General features: G+C 43.5%; 1 protein-coding gene across 1 annotated transcript; it reads right to left on the bottom strand.

Annotated features, from left to right (window-relative positions):
• Positions 1-403: 403 nt before the first annotated feature.
• On the bottom strand, positions 404-21,225 carry HHIPL1 (HHIP like 1; the record flags this gene model as incomplete). Its single annotated transcript, XM_041418105.1, has 9 exons — positions 404-2,873; positions 5,558-5,640; positions 7,474-7,555; positions 10,373-10,518; positions 10,828-10,954; positions 12,745-13,073; positions 13,218-13,361; positions 15,680-16,326; positions 21,016-21,225. Coding segments are annotated over 9 exons (2,328 nt in total), but the record flags the coding sequence as incomplete, so codon positions are not given.
• Between the last annotated feature and the right edge of the window lie 4 nt (positions 21,226-21,229).

Below are 21,229 nucleotides of genomic sequence, written 5' to 3'. Positions count from 1 at the left end.
CACAGACATGCACACACAGCCACGTGTGCTGAGCCGGCTCGATCCTATTTGAACACCTTCCCCACTCAGTGCAGGCTGGGAGAAGGGATGAGAGGAAAAAAACCCTGTACTTAAAAGTCTTGTCTCTTTCTCTGCTAATAGATATTTCCCTGTGGAGCTGGCAGCACCCACGTAGCAGCACCAGCAAACACTTGAGCAGCAAACAGGGGGTGCAGGGCTCTGTGCCAGCACAGCCAACCCCTGAGGCTGGCTCCCCTGTGCCTCTGGCTGCCACCAGAGCCTGTGTGTCACCCTGCCTGCCAGCCAGGGGTGGTGGAAATCCCCACCAGCAATATCCAAGATGTACGTGGCCTCTGCTTGTTCTCAGGATGTTCAAACAGAGTAAAGCAGGTGCAGGGTAATTAACAGTTACATTAGAAAAAGAATACTTAATAGTTAGAAAATGCTGGTGAAATTCCTGCCTAATTAGTCTGTGGCAGGCATCCTGGAATCACCTCAATTCCTTTAGGGTAACTTTTATTGTGCAGGTCTTTTTTTCTACCCAGAAGTTTTCAAGTATAACTATGACCAAGGTTCTCCTTAAAATCTCCCAGACAGAGGGAGCTGAAATTTGGCCAAGGAGCCAAAATAAGTGGAAGAGGAATTTCGAAAAAAGAAAGATTGTATCTCCACTTTCCATTTTCTTCCAGCCCTCTAGTTCCACCAGCTCAATAGGTTCTAACTTTTTTTAACAGAAGAATTTACAAAGGACTCTCCTGTTCCCTGAACATTTTGATGGGCCTGAAGTGAATTTCTGCACTTGAAACAAATAAGTTTCCAACTTCACTGCAAAGGGAAAGGCCTGAAAACATTTGGTGTGTGATGGCATTTGTAGGTTTTCAAATGAAATCATTGTAGTACTTCTCAAATGGCACTTTATGCATCTGTTCCTCCTTTATATTTCATAGGAAGTCGGGGGAAACACTTTTTTTTGTTTTTTTGGATCATCTGGTTTTGTGTATTGAAGGTGTTTTTTAATACCAGAAACAATTTAATGAGAATTTATCAGAAAGTTTAGGAAAAATATTTAAACCAGATTAATATACCCTGTACATGTTTTAGGCTTAAGAAGATACTGTCAACTTGAAATTGGGTTAAAATAAATATCCACAATAAGATCTTTAGATACAAGGCTTTGCTTGTGAACTTTTCTAGACACACTGGTCATTTTACATTTGAGGGGTTTTAGGGTTTTTTTGTCTTTCTTACATTCTTGTGTTGGCAGCAAGACAAAACCTATCCTGATTACACCAGGGAAAACAAATAACCAGGCCAAATGCTGTAATAAGACATGTGTCTCCCATCGCCACTCAGGTGAAAAACACATTTCGAACAAAATAGGGTTGCTTTTGTTTGCTTTTTTTTTAATATCCTCTAAAAAGGGGTAAATATTACTGGATTATTGCCCCAGTGCATTACCTCTTGCCTAATCATTCACACCTGTGAAAAACTGAATGGAAAAACATGGGCCTTCATAAAGTTTGGGGAAGTGGAAAAACATGTAGAAGAGAATCTTCAGAGCTAAACTGGATAATGATCCTGTGCATCCAAAAAGGGACAGATTTTCAATCCTGTTAATGTAAAAGGGGTTAGATTTTATTTTCACTTAGGCTGGTATAAACTGCAGAAATATTTTCCATGCAGTACACTAGGGGTTCTTCTAAATCACCTGATTTTGCCTGTCTTTGGTGACCAATAGGTTTATACTAATAAAAAGCATTACAGAAAAATAATTTTCCTTTAAACTAGTGAGTGGAAGGTTAAAAAAATATATAAATACTTTTGTAATTTGCAAAGAAAGGCACAGAGTTAGAAAGGCACATCCTTAGAAACCTCAGCATAAAGCTGCAGGTGGCAAAGCAAGGCAAACAATGCAAATGCTTCCATGAGAGTGAGACATGGTCATTTGGGAATTTATTTTTTGGCAAAATATTGTGATGCACAGCTGAAGAATGCTGTATTTTGAAATGGGAAAGGGCATCAGGATGCATCTCATTTCCGATCTATAAAGGCTGATGCTTGGGGGTTACTTCCTACCAAAAAAACCCATAGAAATGTGGCCTATGCCCACAACATACTCAATTCAGTGCTTAATTTTTCTTTTTTTTTTTCCCTCTGAGGCAAATGCATGGGGACGAACACGAAGAAAACATAAGATTACTTTGAACAGATGCAGCAGGGCAGGGCACACCCTCCTCAATACTGCAGCTGGTTTAGAGGGTTGCGCAAGGGAGGGATGTCTCCAAGTGCCTCAGCTGCCTTCCCCGGCCCTTGTCACCGGTCTGTCACCTCCTCCCGGCTGCACACCACGCCAGCATCCTCCTCGTGCGCGCAGTTGTGCGTGCCCACACCGGCGTGGGAGCACTCCAGCAGCGTCCTCTCCTGCCCGGAGCACTGCACGTCATCCAGAAGAATGCGCAGGGAGCTCCCTTCCCCGAACTCTGCCTTCTTGGCGGCCCGCACCGCGTAGGGGAAGCCGAGCTGGCGGCACACCACGGCGGCGGCGGGCAAGCTCCAGCCGTCGTCGCACACCGTGCCCCACTGGCCGTCGATGAAAACCTCCACCCTGCCGCGGCCGCGCCGGCCCCGCCGCATCAGCCGCACGGCGCCATTGCCGGGGCGCTGCTGCTTCGTGCCGCGCTGTCCGCTCTCCTCCGCGCCCTTCCCCGGCCGCGGGGCTCTGCCGCGGGCCGCTGCCCTGCTGCCCGTCCTCGGCCGGGTCCCGGGAAGCTCGGCCGGCGGGCGGGGGGTTCGGGGGTCGGGGCCGCCTCCCCGCGGGGTCTCGGTCGTGGTCTTCAGCCCGGGATGTGGCGTTGGTGTTTTCATAATAAACTCTGTTGGGGGAAAAGGCAGAGAACCGTGAGTCTGTCACTCTGTGCGCAATGCTTGAAGACAACTGTACGAAGCCAGTGCTAATTTTTTGACTTATATAACTGATTTCTTGGAATTTGTATACTTGGTCGTGTTGGGAAGCAACAACACTCTTAGCGAGCCGGTGTTTCCTCAGTGAAAATGTCGGCTGCTGTTAGCGAGCAGAGAGCACTGCAGGGCTGAATGCCAGCTGAGCCTCTCCCAAAAAGGAAGCTCCAAGAGGTTTCTTGGCAAACGCCAGGCTGGCCCTTAAAGGGTAGGTGCTGGAGCTTCACAGGCAGGAGAGGAGCTCTTCACCATATCCCGGTGAAGAGCTGCCGAACGCCTTTCACAGACAGGCACTGCTTCTGCTCCTCTCTTCATTACTGAGGACGGGATCATTACCAGAGCAGAGCGGGGCCTCCCCACTGGGCCAGATGCTTTATTCAGAGGAGCTGAAATCGGGAACATTCAAAGTCAATTCTCTCTGGCAACCGGAATGTGCAAGAGGAATAGAGTTGCCAGGACGACACATAAAACAGGATTTGGGGTTGGGTTTGTTCTTCCTTATGAAAAAAAAAGGAAAAAAAAAAATAAAAGAGCCTTGAACTCTGAAGAGATGAAAATTCTTTGCTGTCACAGTTTCCAGGTGTTACTGGACTTGCTTATTCACATGTGTTTTATTTTTAGCTTAAAAATAAGTTTTAGTTTGCCAGAAGGAAGCAATTCAGAATTTCATGGAATAACATTCAACAGAGCTGGGACGGTGTCACAGACATTTGCAAAGACATCTTGACTTTTAATTATATCCCAGATTTATGCATCCTCATTCATCACTTGGTTTGTAGTACAGAGAGGAGGAAAATATCACTGTCTTATTTCTGCTTAGTATCTGTTGTCTCCAAAAGACAAACCCTCACAGTGGTCCATGTTTTTCCACAAAATGCTCTTTGAAAAGGAATTGTGTTCATGACATGAAAATATTTCCTTCCTTTGAAAGCTGTGGTTCTCAGGGCAATAAATAGATTTGAAGGCCTTACCTGTGCACAGCTCATTTGCTGGAGCCTGCTCTGGCAAAGCACTTGAAAACCCTGGGACTGATTGAATACTGTAGGACTGTATGAAAGCTAATGGTCACCTGGGAGTGCTTTTCACCTCACTGGATCAAATTGTCATTATATAATACTCTCTATTAAACTATTTATTAAATACACTTCAAGAAAAGCACTCGTAGCTAATACAAGGCACATGCCCTGGTGATTATGTTACATTCAGACTAAATACTAACCAAAACAATAAATATTTACAGCTACACATCCTTGTTTGCATGCTTCTGAATCAAAATGGCCGTGCTTATTTTTCACCAAAAAGAGAGTGTAGCTCTTGACATACTAGGTAGAATCTCTCCCACCATTTCTAAGTTTTAATTTATGACAAAAACTACCTTGTAAACAGGCCCAAAAGACTTAGTTATATGTATAGTTTAAAAATCTGCACTTTGGACTTGAATAGAGAATAATGCATAGAGAAACAGACAAAAATGGTTGAATATGAGCCAAGTTACTAAAATTTGGAAGCTGCCTGCACAACTAGAAAAGGAGAACATCTCTGAAGATACTGAGTGCTCAGGCATGTCAGCAGTCAATAATTAGCCTTAGAGTTTGTTCCACCTTAAAGACTCAGTGTTGCAAGGTGCTGAATCTCCTCAATATTCCCTGAAGCCAAAGCTGTAGGAACTGTTAGTGCCTCAAATCCAATGTAACATGATTAATGTAATTAAAAATTAAAGTATCCTGACATTGGAGTTCCTGCAGTACCATTAGCTTTGTTCATGGACTATCAAAGTTCATGGACTATGCTGAGTTGGAAGGGAATTTGTTGGGGTGCTGCCTAGGTACCTACATGTGAAAATTAAATGCACAGGAGAAAAGAACAGGGATACTGCCTAGTCTGCTTCTGAGATCCTAATATTGTGTTTAGGTTTTTGTACCTCACATGAGATCCCAATATTGTGCTTAGGTTCTTGTACCTCACATAAATAGCACTTGGCTTGCTGCAGATTCAGCTCCACTGACTACTCCAGCTTTAGCAGTACAATACTTCATGCAACATGAAGCAACCAAAAGGCCCTGGAGGATTTGGGTAAGCCAAAAGTTCACCTCAGTGCGTGATCACTGATTCTTTTGGGAGCATTATCTCATCCCATATTTTCTCACTTTCGACTAATAATGACTCAACTCTCATCTTGCTCAATGAGCTACTTCCCAGCACTTTACCCATCACATCCTCTCCACTACCTGAAGCTACTGCAAAAAATCACTTGTCACTGAAAAGCACCATTGAGCATACGGTCTCTGGACAGGAACAGTTACAGGGAAACCAAGCTGGTGGTAATGAAATGTGTACAATGTAGCATGAAAAAGGGAAAATGAACAGGGTCAGAAACTACAAAAGAAATTTCACATGGCCAGGAAAGGGGAAATAGTGTATGACTTATTTGAACCAACTCTTCAGATCCAAAATATCTGGAAAGATTTAGTTTTGAGGATACCCTGAAGAGTAAAGTTCTGGGTAGTCTCCACACATGTGAACAGATAGTGCAAGTCTGGAGTTTGTATCTCCTGCCAGCTAACATGAACCAATAATAAACAGCAAGAGTTACACTCACTCTCCTTTGGCACAAACGGGATGCGCTTGCTTTTGACTTTCACTGGCGATGGCTCAACTTGGCATTTTCCTGGTGGTGCTGTCCTTGAAAGAAAGGGACACATACACTGCACAATTAATTCCTTTCTTCTGGCATTGCAACACTTTGCTTCACATTGTTTTTCTAAGAACATAATTCTTATTGGGAAAAAAAGTCTGTTTAAATGATGCAGCTAATCTCTTACAGTAGAAAACATAGCTAAAGAATCACAGATCACCATTGATGAAAGTCCAAATATTCACAAGGCAGTGGAGTCCTCTGTCTGTATTTTAGTTGACACTATTGAAGCCATTAAGGAAATAAGGTACTGGCAGGTTCAAGCACTACAGAAAGAGATTAATCAAAATGAAAACAAAAATTACAAAACTAGACAGTATATGTTGAACATCTGACAGCTCATGTGTATGCAAGATTTCAGACTGTTTTCATGGAAGCAAAAGAACACACTATTATTCATACAGAAAGCCCAAACAAATGTTGTGCCAAAAATGCATTAGTTTCAGAAAAGAACTCTAAGTGTCTCCTCAGAGGCTTTGTCTTAGTATGGTGCTTTATTTTGACACCATTTGTTTGCCATAGAGATGTATCCCACTTCTGGGAAATTATAACCAGCTCAACACCACTTTTTCCTATGACAGCCGTCTCGGTAATCCTCAGACTTCTTCAGAGGTTTTTGAATTGGTTCAAAAATGCATAATGTTTGCATTTGGAGGGTAAAACTCCTGGGCAATTAGGATTGTTTGCATTTGCATTTCTGTGGAAGGCAGAGAGCTTCTCTCTCAACTGTCTATACAAGGATGTTCCCTACTTTTATGAACTTTCCAATTACTTTTTTTGGTACTCTGAACATGAATGACACTTTTTTCTCAACTTAAACTTATGGCTGGTGTTTGACTCCTGCTTTCTCTATTTTTGCACAGGTTGCGTAATACCAGCTCCTTAATACATAGTTTACAGGAACTCTTCCGTTGCATTAGATAATGGAAAATGCTCCTGACAGAGGAGAGTTGGAGAAAACACATGACAGATCTGAGGGCTTTTTAATTTTGGGGACTGGTTTCAACATAAAACTAGTCAAGTGGCTTGGTTCAAAATCCTCAGATAGCTAAAGCTGTAAATTTAATCCATTAAAAAAAAAAAAAAGCTATAAAAAAATCTCTCTCCATTTCTGGCTGGCTGAAAGTAGCTTGGTGTTTAGCCAATAATAGTAACACTTTAAAAACAGGAAGATGGAAAAAACAGCTGTAAGTCTTCCCATAAAGCACAGCTATTCCCTGCCTTGCCCAATCTCAGATACAGGCACATAAATTCCAGGAGGTGTAATGATGGTCCTTTTTTCCTGTTCAATCCATATTGCTCTTTGAAACACTAAGAAGAATGCACTTTTTGATTTTCCTGTCTGGTTTGCTCAAGAAAGCACTGCAGGCCATGCTGGTCCAGCTTTGGCTGCTGTGGTCATGGGGGCACAGGGCTCTTGTTGGAGATGAAAAAAGAGATGGAGAGGAACTCAGAAGAAACACCTTGAGAAAAAGTGCCTCCTTTAGGGCAGAAATCTAGAGAAACTTTGCCAAAGAAAGCCAAGCCATCCATAAAATACTTCTTTAGCATTCAGGAAATCTCCAAAGCCACATAACAGCAACAAGCCCCATAAAAGTTTGGCACCAGGCATGCAGACCCCCACGACTGCAGGAGCAAAGCAGACCCACAGTGGGTTGCTCCAGATGTTCCTTGATTGAATTCCCCAGAAGGGCCCAGCATGGGAGAAGAGTTAATTAGTCAGCCAACATGACTCATCCCACCCACATCATCACATCCACACCGTCCACGCCAGCACTCACTGCACCATCACCAGGCCTTGCAACAAGAACATCTCGTACCTGGAGGTGTCCACCACTTTGTACACCACTCCATTGGGAGCTGTGGCACTTGGTACACCAGTAGATAGGAAGTACAATTCCCCTGGTGAAAAAAAAACAAACCAGACACACACATGAAAACTGTCCATGGAGTTCCTGTCCTTTACAGCACAAAGGCATTAACTCTGCATCACGGGTCTGAGAACTCATCTACAGTCCATCACTAAAATATTCTCAATGAGTGGCAACTTTTACAAATAGTCATGAATTACTATTTGGACAAATTTTCTTGGTAGGTTCACCTGCCCAGACCTTCCTTGTTATCTCATTATGATCTGTGTCCTTTGACTTCTTTAAAGTAAAACAGTCAAACCCTGAATGACTTTTGTTGAAATGAAAGGAAATTAAGAAAGTTCACTGTCTTCTGCTCATTTGGATGAAAGACTCCTTTGGGGTGAATTACAGGAGAACAAGATTTGGCTTTTGCTTTCTCTAACACACTCACAGAGTGAGACATATCTCACACAAAAGGCATTTAATTCATCACAGCTTTGTCAGGTCACATGTGCAGGGCTCAGCCTCCAACCAAACAATGTCCATCACCAATTATTTGACTTATTTTTTCTTAACTGCATTTCTATCCTTCTTCTCCTGTTGTGCAGGAGACACTGGGATATACAGTACTTCTGGCACTCTTTTCAGAGCTCAAGTGCTTGAGTGGTGAAACAAAAAGGATCAGAGAGAAAAAATATATTTGCAATATTTAAAAAATGAGAGAAAATATAAAAAGCGGCACTATAGACTTGCTTAGTGAATAAGGGAGATTTTTTGGGATGTTCTATGGGTAATCCAGGGGGAAGAGGAGAAGGAACAGAGGTCAGTGTGAGCAAAGGAATGTGTAGGCAGCTGAGGCTAAGTCTCCATCCTCCTACCTGCCCTGTGCTGCCCTGGGCTGAGATCCTCTGGATAATCCCAGGGCAGAAACCTTTGGCTACCCCTGGCTGGCTTCTTCATTTTTCTGGTCAGCTTCATTAATGACAGGCCAGAGGCAGCCTTGGTCCAAATGGGGACGGGAAACACCTAGCACTGAGTTTTGTGGCGTGTGTTTTACATCCTGCCCCTCTTTCCTGGAAGTTATGAGGCAGGAGTTTGGATGATCAGGCCATGAGGCACACAGGCTACACACGTGACCCACAGACACAGTGCCTGGGGTGTCTCTGACACGTTCTGCTGGCCAGGGATGGGGCTGATGGCTTTATAATTGCTGTGCAATGAGCCAAAAATAGAGATGTCCCCACGACATATACACACCCACTGCAGCAGGTAGATTAACATCCATCAGAGCAACAACTCCAAAACTTCAATGCTTCTGTGAAGAAAACCCTGTTAAAATAAACTGTGTGGCAAGCTTGTAAAAAATGAGATTCCCAGCACACAAAAAAGGTGCAAGAGAAGACTGTTCACAGCAGATAAAGCAACCTCACTACACTGTTATCAACAGATTTCTTTCCATTACTATAAAGAAAACACAAGGCAATTAACTCTGAAAAAATACTCCAGCTCAAATCTCCACTCAGCTCTGTTGTATTTATGAAAAGCACAATGTAGGGCAAAAGGGTGGCAGCATTTCACCCGTTTTGTCCCGACTGTTGACAAGTACAGGATGAGGGAGATCATCCTCATGTGCACGAGCAAGGGCTGCAATCAACAGCTTGATATTGCACTTGGCACAAAGCTGATTTGAGCTAAGTTATTTGATTTTAGGTTAAGATATCCTTCTCACTACAGCACTGTGAAATAGCTCTAAATTCCATGAATACTAACCATTAAAGAAAATTCAATTTAACTCTAAAAAAAAGTCAAACTTTCAAGCTAACACTTAACTTGGAGGATTTGCATTCACATGATAAAATTTGCATTTATATGATTTGAGCAACATCCAAACTTGACATAATCTGCAGGAAAAAACAGATGTTTAAAATCTGGGGCATTCTGGAAGCAGGTGCTTGTGATCATGAGCCAAGACCTCCCTGGAGCAGGGCAGAACACAACTCCTGCATTGCTGGGTCACACATGAAGCACACATTGTGGGGCTCATCCTCTGCCCCCAGCCAGGGGCTGCATGGGCTGCACATTCTGCAACACCCTTGTACAAACAGTGGGAGACACCACCAGCTTGCACCCCAGGACTATTTATTTCCTCCTCTTCAAATCACAGCACCTCCCTTCCAGAAAGCAAAATGTCTGCAGTCATGAAAACACAGCAAAGCTCTGCTGAGACTGTATCCTTCAGTCCTATGCAAGGCAAAATCCCAGCTGGCACTAATAAAATATGGACTTAAAGACTCTTTTGCTAAAGCCTCATGCAAGACATAACACAGGCTTTTGTTCTGCTTCATGAGAGGTACAAATACCCCAGCCCAGAGTGAGCAGATCTATAACTGCTGTTCATGACATCTGCTTCCCTGTATCCATTAATAATGCCTGCAGCCTTCTTGACTAGACTAGAGGATAGGCTTGCTCTCCCTTGGGTATCATCTTTTCAGGCTCCCAGGCCTGCATTCCCCTTGGCATGGCACTGTGAGGAATGAGGTTTCTTTTCTAAGTTTGTTTTATTCTACTTGCCCCCCTCTGCTCCCTATTCACCAGAGGGAAGGGCAGCAGCACATCCAGCACACCACTCAGTCCCAAGGCAACTGACTCTCCATCTCCCACTGCAGGCACAACATGGCACTCAGACCTCAAAATTAGCATTGTAATTTTGGTTTGGTATTTGGGAGATGCTGGGAATCTGGCATTTTAAAGACTCATGCTGTGCCTTCCCACTACCTGTTGCCCTCTCTGATCCCTTCTCTAGTGTTTTATTCTGAAGAGAAACCAGAAATATGCTATTCAGTGTGACACAAAGTTAAAAGATTACCTGCTTCATCTTCAGCAAAGGAGATGATGTATTGATAGTAGTTATTGATAAGCCCAGGGAACATGCACGTTTGTCCTGTCCCCATGCAGATTTCACTGTACTGCCACTCTCCAGTAGCATGATCCTCCTTCAAAGACATCAGGCGTCTGCAAGGCAAAAGAACACTTCCACAACCTGATCCAGATGATTTATGAATGTTAGCATGGACACCTGAAAGGATATTTAATGCTTCCTAACCACCCACTAGCTGCAATAGGAACTGCAGTTTCTCTGAAGAGTAAAAAAGATTGTTAATATTAACCCAAATGTATGATACACCCTGCAACCCCTTGTCTTCAAGGGCAACACAAGCCCATGAAAAAAACAAGAGGGGAGGGTTGAAGGGCTATCAGGCTATTTTGAGGGGGATTTTTGCTGGGGATACAACTTTGTGAATGCCCTAAGTGTTTACTTACCCACTCATAAAATCACCAAATATGTACAGGCCGTTCAGGTTTGGAGACTCACAACCTCGATAGACGTAGCCTCCTGTAACGGATTTCCCCATTTTGTGTGGATATGCATAAATTGGAAGCACATCATCTGTAGGGCAGAAAAGATCTGTGACTTGTTTTGCACATGCTGCAGAATAGCTCTTTATCTAGATTGTTCTGAGACTGGCAGAGTACAATCAGGTTCCCTGGTTCATCTTCTACTTAAATGAATTGCCAATGGAGTTGTATTTACTTTGATTTTCACCTTTTCAGAACACATTTGATTGCCCTGCCCCTCACCAAGACACCTCAGCACTCTCCTGAGCCCTTCGCCTCCCACTACAATCCATCTCTGTTAGTGCCACTCCTGGCACATTTCTACAGAGCTTGTCTGGTTTAGCTACAAATTCACAGGTTACTTCTAGAGCCACTGCACAAATGCAGGAAATGTTTGCCCAATGCAGCTTTGTTTAGGTGGCAAAAGGAAAAAAAGAGATGGGTGACTCCAGACTGCAGGCACTGATGAAAAGATATGTCAGATGTCAGCACAAATAACTTCTGTTCCTCTGAGATGGAGAAGCAACTTGAAAGGGCCATCAAATATTTATGGGATGGCACAGGCATGAATGATGTAGTACTGGCATATTCATTGGGAAATATAAGACAAATGTAAAATGGAGAGAGATGTCCTGATTTTGAGGGTCTCCATTAGATGTTTCCTCCCCTTTCTTTTGAAACTCCTGGCTCACAGGTACCTCATGGGACCCTTTCCTCCTCATCCTCACAGCCTTTCTCCCTGCCCATGTAGCAGATGCTGCAAGTAGCAAACCCAGCAGCTCTGCCAGCAATGAATTTGCACCAGGGGAATTTCCTCTAAAGCAGGTGTTTTCTACACTTCAGCAGTACTTATCATTCTAAAGGGTATGTGACATTTCACTGTTCTAACAAAGGGTCTCTAAAGTCATCAAAAATTGCTCTGAATCCCTGGAGACCTCAGTAAAGTGTCTGCCATGAATGCTCATCTGGGTACTGTCACACAGGAGAGCAATAAATGAGCTCTCTGAACAACTGCTTCAGCAAAGGGAGTGTAAAAAATCTGTTCCCTGCTCTTGACATTTTTATAAAAAAATAGCTAATCGCTCGTACTTACAGCAAAGCTAATAAAAGGAAGGAATTTAAACTGAGTTAATATTAGGAAGAAAATTAAACAACAACACACAGCACATGGAAGAGAAAAGAATCAGAATCTCAGCTAATGCAAATCAGTGCCAGCCCACTCCACTGCCCCCCTGAATCTCTGAGAAGAGATTCCAGCACAAGACGTGGTCCACATCAGCCCTTGCAGTTCAATATGTTCTGACTTCACATCTTCACTGAAATTTAGCCAGCTAGCAAACACCCTCAATCCAGTTTCAAACAGTTTAAAGAAATGAAAATAAAATGAGGTTTTCCTTTGTGGCATAGCCAAAAGAAATGAAAATACACTGTACATTCAGTTACCTGCAGAGCAGGCACCGTGCATAATGATTGATCAGTCAATGTTTTTCTCTGTTTTTTTTTTTTCAAATAAGGGTGAGTTGTGGAGAAAAATACAACTCCTCCAAATTTTTCTTGCTTCTGCACAAAAGCTTATTTTATGTGGCAAAGATGAAATTGTCCCTCTAAACCACAGAATCACAAAGTAATTTCACTAAAACACCAACCACCTAGAAAAACAACAGCTAGCATGTTTCACTTTCCTCCTAATTCAGAAACAGTAACATTTGTGCTTTCAGTATTTTCCCCAAGCCAGTTCCCCTCTAGAGGGACAGCAGAAGTTTACATCTCAAAAAGGTGTATTTGCCACCAAGCAGCCAGGCTTCAAAGGCAGGAATTAAAAACGAGAGCACATCTATTTACCCAAGGAAGAATTGGTGCAAAGTTTCTTATCGTAACAGCTGAACCCTTCCCTTGCCCTCCAGCCGTAATTTTTCCCTTTCTCGACGATGTCGACTTCTTCGTATTTATTCTGCCCCACATCTCCACAGAAGAGCCGCCCCTTCCCTTCCTTGGTGCGAGGGTCCCCCCTGTCGAAGGAGCAGCGCCACATGTTCCTCACTCCGTAGGCGTAGACCTCGGGGCGAGCGGCGGGGTCGCCGACGAAGGGGTTGTCAGGCGGGATTCGGTACAGGGGCCCGCGGTCGTTGTTGTTCACATCGATCCGCAGCACTTTGCCCAGCAGGGCCGATCTGCATCGGGAGAGGAAATGAAAAAGGTAAAGAAATTAGGCTAGACCTTGGCAAAAAATCAGAGCCAGGCGGGATTGGAACGTCCGTCTAGGGTTTCATGGCATTGATTTCCCGGAGCTGCCATAGGGATGGATCCACTCTTACTTGTTCTGGGCATTTCCAAAGGTGCCAAAAGGATCCCCAGCCATGCCTCCATCTCCAGTGAAAATATAGAGATACTCATCATCTCCAAAGAGCAGCTGTCCTCCGTTATGGTTGGAAGCAGGTTCTTCTATTTCAAGGATTATCCTAAATGAAAACAGGGAGAAAGAAATTTCCCACTGCGCGAGCACTATGCAAAGGGCAGAGCAACGTCATGACAATGTAGTTCTTGACAGATGGAAGCAGCTACAGACTGGTTTTGATACAAATTCCTCCATATCCATGTTTCTGAGTTTTTCTTGGGCATAGCTGATTTTCTAACCTTAAATAGTTTCAACATATTTTCCAGATTACAGAAACACCAAGTTGTGTAATATGGAAAGTCTGGGAAATCACATGACAAAATATACTTTTAATTGCTTAAACTTTTCCTCTGAAAAGTTTCTTTCTTCCTCCTTGTTAATATTCTTTTTTATTTTTCTTTATAATTTATTAAAGAAAAGCAATCTGAGCTTATAACCAATTGGAAATTGTAAGAGAAAGGACTCCAGTCCATCTGTGCATCTGTGCAGCTTTTGGCACAGTCCTGCCAGGCACTTTCAAGGCGAACATAAAATTTCTCAAACATTAAGAAATAGTTAAATTCCTAAAGAGAGAAGAATCCTTAAATGATAATTACACACTCAGGACCTTTTGAGTTTAAAGAGCAGTAAAAAGCAGCCCCACCAACAAACTTGATTTACCAAAGGTTATTTAAAGAAGTACCAACAAAATTTACCTTAATTTTAACCCCAAACTCTCTATTTTATTTGTTTATTTTATGCTCCTGGAATCCCGTCCATAGCATGAAAGGGGGAAATACGTAAATTATAATTTTATAGAATGGTGAAGCCACAAATACATGCAGGGGAGGTTCTCAGGTATAACAACTGAAGTTTATTACTTCCAGCTTCTAAAAAGAGTCCAGATTTCAGGATGGCAGTGCATCTTAATAGCTATGAAAGCAAATTATAACATTTCCTTACACCACCTCATTTTTAGACAGTTTTTTTTCCATTCTGAAATGTTGGTAGTTATTGTGTGTTGTGTGAAGGAACCCAGCTATGGAGTTACTGTCATCTCCTGTTAAATACCAGCACGTCTGTGATAAGGTAACTGTGCAAGAGTGCACAGGTTCCAGCTGACAGGAGGAGTGAGGGAGGATCCTGTATGGGCACAAAGGTGAATCTTCCTCAGCCTCCCAAAGAAGATGGAAAAAACCAAAATTCATTGAGAAACATTTGAGCATAAACAGACACATGCACTTGAGCCAAGGCAGTGCACACCACATGTCAGCCTGAGCTCCCTCTTGGGCAGCAGCTCAGGATGAAGTCAGTGGGACCTGAGCCTACACAAGCACAATAGGACCACAACTTTGTTTTCTTAAGCTTTTGCCTTACTAACCATAAGCTAAGTAAGCACAGAAATTGTTACAAACATAGAGCCTGAGGATTCTTAAAGAAGACAGCTCATGGGCTGTTGATATCTGCAGCTGATATTGATTTCTGATTCGCTTTCCTGAGTGCCACGTTGTAATTCCCCTTACCTGTCATCTACAGTGCTGTTTACACTGGATTGCTGTAATTGCTTTATACACCAGTATCCCCTCTCTATCATTGGGCTGTGTGCATTTTTGAGCTAGAATCATCCACAGCTGGGTGTTTGGAAAACCCCTAATTAAAACCCAAATAATGAAGAAAAAAAATTTGAATTAATAATATTCAAGGGTTTCTTAAAACAGTGGTTCTATAACATAGCTCTGCAACAGGTTATAAATCTATGAGCCTGATTCCACAAACAACTTTCTCATCATCTGTGCATATTGGTGTGGAACAACTGCAAGACCAGACTCAAACGAATGACATTTCCAATTAAAATGCACTCCGTAATAATATGGTGACTTGTGTTTTATTTAATTTGCTATTAAATTTGTAATATCAAAGGGTTGAGTTGTGGTTCAGATGAAGAAATATGGGACCAAATCCATCTTTGGTCTGGTATCTCTTAGTTTGTTTATACTAATTTTGGAAACCTTTGGCTTTGGAATGAATTTCACTCATTCTTTGCAGAAGTCTATTTTAAAGGTTCATCACAAAAGTACAAAACAAACAAATAAACCTCCACCCCACCCCATACAATAACTCCAAAACACTAACTATAAATAATGTTTAATCTGTGTTTAGTTAAATCCTCTGACATGCCAGAACAGAGAACTGTACATGTTTTATCCCTGCACATTTGCAGTTCACCCATGGAGGACACACAGCTGCTGCACCTCAATACACTAGACATGGACTTGGACTAACATGCTAGTACTCTGGAATGCAAAATATTAAGCTAAATAAGTCTCATTCATTAATGGTCTTTAAAAATGCACAAGTGGCCCTCTAAGATCTTAAATTCATGTGCCAGAGTGTGTACAATACCTTTCAGAACCATGGTCCAAGGCGTTCATGTCAGTAGGAGAAATTCTGAACTCACTGATTCGGATTCTCTCTTCATAACGAACTTCAACTGAGTAGTAGACGTACACTTTACCATTAAATTTGAATTTAGGATGGAAGACAATACACAGAAACCCTCTCTCATCTCCTTCCCAAGGCGAGGTAAGCACAGCTTCGCTGATGTTCAGAAACGGCTTTTCGAGCCTGGATCCGTCTGGGAGGTAGGTCCACACCAGGCCGACCTGCTCGGCGATGAAGAACCTGTGGGTGCCGTCGTTGGCGTGCACCATGGCCACGGGATTGCGCAGCCCGTTGGCCACCTCCGCCAGGCAGAGCTGCAGGCAGCCCTCCGCGTCGGCGGTCACCAGCCCCAGGTTCTGGTTCAGGTTCTGGTTGGCCAGCAGGTGTGGGAAGCAGTAGTCAGTGTCCTCCAGGGACAGGTAGCGGCAGAACTTTGCCATGTTGTTTTCCAGTGCAATTAACTCCGGGTCTGCGGAGAGAGCGCGGAAAATGGAGCGGCAGCTCTGCCACACCTGCGTGCAGTAGTCCTGGCATAGTCCTGGTATCGTCCGCACGGGGGTGGAGGGATCTTCAGCATCATACAAGTGAGCTGCATATGGAGAGCATTCCTAGAGGCAGGGAGAAAAGGCTTCAAGTCATTTATTGGACCAGATTTGAAACAGCTGAGCAGTGATACTAATTGGAGATATTTCATCTTAATTACAAGATATGTTGTGGTTTATTCTGAAGATATGTTAACAGAGGGAAAGATCTTAGAAAGGGGGTTTGTCTCAGCACTCATGGAAATTATCTTCAATGTTCCTGGTGAAATCTGACTTCCTCAAGCTGTTACTCATTTATTCTAACCACAGAACATTTCAAAAAAACTTGCAATGACGCCTATGTTGCTACATCCCCAGCAGACTGTACTGGGGAAAAAGAGACTCTTCTTCCTTGGATGCTCTGACTTTATCTATGAAATAGTAAGATTAATCACAGAGCAGAAGTGAAACCAAAGAATTAGCTGAGAAGATTCAGGCCCTGCACAGTGATGATAGAATGGGAAAGGCCATCAGGGCCAAAGCCTGGGACATTCATACCTCATCATCTGATAATCCAGGCATAGACCTCAAACATGGACGTGATTTACAGCTTGGAAGGGGTGGGACATGAAAGTGGAGGAGGAGGGGAGGACACCATCCTTGCTTGGGTCCAGCTGCCTTTGCTGATGGACCTTTGCCTACAGATTATTTATATCCCCAGCCAGGAGTGGTGAAAGGCATCTCATGGTCATGACATGGGTCACCAAGTTCTGTGAGGGATGCTGAGGTTACAGGATTTCAGACAGTGAGCATAACATGGCCATAATCCAGGCAAGGTCCTGGCAGCAGCTGCAGATCAACCCTTGTGTATGGAAGGTTCAGCCTTGGAAATCTGCTTAAGGACTGGATCAAGTTCACACAGCTCATTGTAATCTCCATGATGAGAACTCCTACAGACACATTTTCCTTATGAAAAAGCTGCAATTCAGTAAAACTGTCTGTAAGTTACAAACTGACCAAACTGACTCAGTTCTGCTTTGCAAGGGTTTTTGCATGTAATAAACACAATGTTTTCCAGTTATAATGCATCTTCCCAACAAGCACTTCAAAAGTGCTCTTCAAATAATGCAACATGACTCTGTGGAGGCTCAATTATTTTTAAAGTTATATTTCAACAAATACCTGAGGCAAAGGTCAGAAGAGAAACCGCTACTTAAATAAATTCTGTATTCTTTAATTCCTGTCTGGCATTGCTTCTTCTTTTACTAAGCAAAACCAGCTTAATTAAAAAAAAAAAAAAAAAAAAAAAAAAAGGGAGCTGTTTCTAGATCTATAGGGAGACATTTCTTAATGCAGATTACAACTCTATTCACTAGCTGAAAAGACATAACATCTGAGATTCCGAGCTGTTTAAATTAGTTGATAAGCATACACAATATTTAATTTTTATTTTATTTTTCATTACATACCATAATAAACTGAGAGGCCATATAACAGATCATTAGTGTACAATAAGCTTTCCTCCTGGAATGTCAAGCCATTCATTGCAAAATGAAGGTTATTATGCTTCCAAATGAGCAGCAATTAATGTGGTAAAAAGAAGATTGCTTGTGAAACAAAACACTGAAATTACACAGGCAGATTGGGTAACACACTTGGCTTGGTTACATGAGGTGTGCCAGGGACAGAAAGAGACAGAGCATTTGTCAATTCACTTGTAATAACAGAAAATTTTGTCTTAGAAAACAAATTGAAATGAAATAGAAAGGGAATTTGATGGGAGGGCTGGGTGGGAGCTCAACCTCTTGTTGCCCATGGAGGTTTCCCATTCAGAGAGAGGAGGCCCCTCGCTTGGGTACTCAGGTGTACCTCATTCTGTGGAAGCCTCTTTTAAAGCAAGCAGTGATCTTATGCATTACAAAGCAATGCCCTGCTTCAGCATCAGAATTAAAAATAGCCCAGAGATAAGGATTCCCTGTCTCTGCCATTGCAGGCTGCTCACCACAGCCTCAGGTGTGTCTGAGCAGAAGTTGTGGGCAACTTCTTCCCTCCTTTCAACATTCCTGGTGGCTTACAGCTAATTACAGCAGCATTTCACTGGCAGTGAAATTCAGAGATCTATCACTAGCCTGAAAGTACCTAAGCATGTCCTAGGGTATTTTCAAGACATGTGAAATATTTTCCAAATTTTATTTTGGAAGAGATGGAGCTTCATGCCTTATGCTGAATTTCTCTGCTTTGGAAGCAAATGTTGTGGTGTTTTAGCCTTCACATCATCCTGTCATGTTCACGTAACTCAAAATACTGAGAAGCTCTACCCGTAGTCAGAGCCCAGAATCAGTATTAGATCTAAATTGTCATTTCCAAATGATGCTGTCTGTTCATTAATTTTAAACTATGATGTGGTCCAAAGACCGAGGAAACTACTGGGCAGATGATCAGTTACTTCAGTAGGGCTGGAACAAGTCTGTACTATGAAAATAACTCATCAGAAAACAAAACAAGTCACATTAAGCCAGGCGAACCAAATGCATCCTGTCTGTTCCAGGAATTCAGCGGCAGCTCCTTATCTGGGGAATTCCAACATCAAATCTGATGGAACACCCACATCAGACAATGTCTTATTTACTGCTGCTATCAGCCTGGAGGAAGCAACAGGACTCCTCAGAAAAGCTAACTTCCACTTTATCCCTGACATCCCTTGACCACCTCCATCTGGAAACTCAAGCCTTTAAGCAAGCTGTTCCCTGAGAAGCAGAGTGAGGCATCTGCTCTTGCAGTCTGGTGGAGAAGAGAAGGCTCCAAGGTAACCTTTTGGCACCTTCCACAGGAGAACTGGAGAGGGACATTTTATGAGGTGTAGTGATAGGACAAGAGGCAATGGCTTTAAACTGAAGAAGAGTCAACATAGATTTCTGACTTCAGATCAGACTTCAAGAAAGAAGTTGTTTACCGTGAGGGTGGAAATACTAGAACAGGTTGCCAAGAGAGGTGATAGAAGCCCCATCCCTGGAAACATTCAAGGACAGGTTGAGCAACCTGATCTAGTTGAAGCTGTCCCTGCTCATTGCAGAGGAGGTTGGACTAGGTCCTTTCCAAATCAAACTGTTCTATTATTCTATGAATTCAAGAAAGGGCAGGACTCCACAAATACAAACTGAGACACTTGTCAAAATAATTTGATCACATTTGAGAGAAATCACGAATTGTGAGCAGGAAGAGACAGAAATGTGCTGAGTAAGCCACAGGTAATTCAGGTCTAGGATATAAATTGTATATACAATGAATTAATAGAAGGAGGAAGTTTCTAGAGTGTTTGCAATGACTGAACTTCCATGATGTGCTTGTGCTTGGTTTGTAGCCACATCTGGGCTGGTGATGCACTGAGCTCATCAGAACATTTCAGTGAATCACTGCTCCCACATTGAAATATTTCTCTGCTTCTGAAGACATTTTCAATGGTTGGCTTTCTGACAAACACAGGAGACTTAGTTATCACTTCCAGAAGCAGGAGTGCTTAGCACACATTGTTAACTGGTGTCCTATCTGCAAATGGACTCTTAGACACTGCTTTTTTTCAGAAATACATTCAAATGTTTTTTGCTTCCAGTACAATGTAAGATGAAATAAAAGTCAATTCTCTAGATCCTGGTGTGGAAAATTGTTGTCTTTCTCTTCACGCTTTAAGGAACCCAAGAGGTACTGGCAAAATGCTAGGAGCAGGATTTCTGAAAAGCCATTTTGATCCCATCTGAGCACAGTAGACGAGACTCCACTGTCTGAATTAATTTAAGGTTTACACTTAAATTAATTAATTACTACACAGTGCTGAGCTGCCGCTGCTCTGTCTCAGGGGCATTTTCATACATGCGAGGCCTCCACTGATGACAGGGTGAGACACTTTGGTGTGTCTCTGTGCAGACTGTGATCATCCCATTATCATATCTGGCCCCAGAACATCAGCTCTGAGTGGAAATTCCCCCTTGTGCAGGATGGCCACCACAGAGGTTCCTAGGCCACATCCACAGGCATTACTCTGAACCCATCACCAGGGCTATTAGCACCCGGCACGTGCTAGAAGTGCTGTAACCTAATACAAAAAAAAGCACCTAACCCCATCAACTAATCATAACAAGGAATAAGATTTGTGTAGGCAGGTGCTCTGTGGGTTTCTTCACCAGATCTGGTCTCCTAACCCTGGGGGGGTGAGGAGAGTGCAAACTGTAACTGCCCACTTACCTACATCAGAGACTGCTGCTCCTACACTAAAGAAGAGCAACATCCCTGTTCCTCTTTTAGACAACTGCCAAAGAATAAAGAGTCCACTGGGATACCTGATGATGGCCAGTCACTCCTTCCAGTGCCTGGGAGCACATGCCCAGGTTGCTATGCTATCCCTGATGCACTGATGTGTGGGCTGATGTACCCAGGCACTAATGCCACGGCTGATGCCTGTGGGTGGGTACTCCAGTCTGGGCTTGGGAATTAACATCATGGCTCACACTTCCCTGGACACTCCAAAGTTTCTGTGCCAGGACCAGTGCATCGGATCAATGCACCCACGGGATCAGTGCACCCCTGTCTGGACCAAAGCATCCATACCCAGCCTCGATGCAGCCCTGCATCAGTAGATGCACACACACCTGGGCAAAGCACTGCGATGGGCCAGAGGCATCCGTGCCTACACGAGAGCTCCATGCAGGGGCTGAACACCCCTGTGGGCTGAGCCCTGCTCGGGGCATCCCCCCAGTGCCGCAGGAGTCCCGGAGGTCTCACCTGGCAGAGCAGCTCCTGCAGGTGCCCGGCGCAGGCGGCGTAGGCGCGCTCGTCGAGGCTGGCGCTGAGGCGGTAGAAGCGCTGGAGCAGGGCGCGGTCGCGGCTCGGGTCGCAGCAGCCGAACTCGGCGTAGCGGCGGCAGAAGGCGAGGCCCCGCGGCGGCCGGAACGGCGGCTTGAAGTCCAGGCACTGCGGGTGCGGCCGCGCCGGCCGC

This window comes from Onychostruthus taczanowskii, unplaced genomic scaffold (genome assembly GCF_017590055.1).
Source record: "Onychostruthus taczanowskii isolate IOZ18803 unplaced genomic scaffold, ASM1759005v1 scaffold1, whole genome shotgun sequence".
Taxonomy (NCBI): domain Eukaryota; kingdom Metazoa; phylum Chordata; class Aves; order Passeriformes; family Passeridae; genus Onychostruthus; species Onychostruthus taczanowskii.
Note: the sequence above shows the minus strand (reverse complement) of the source record. Positions and strands in the feature narration are given on the sequence as shown.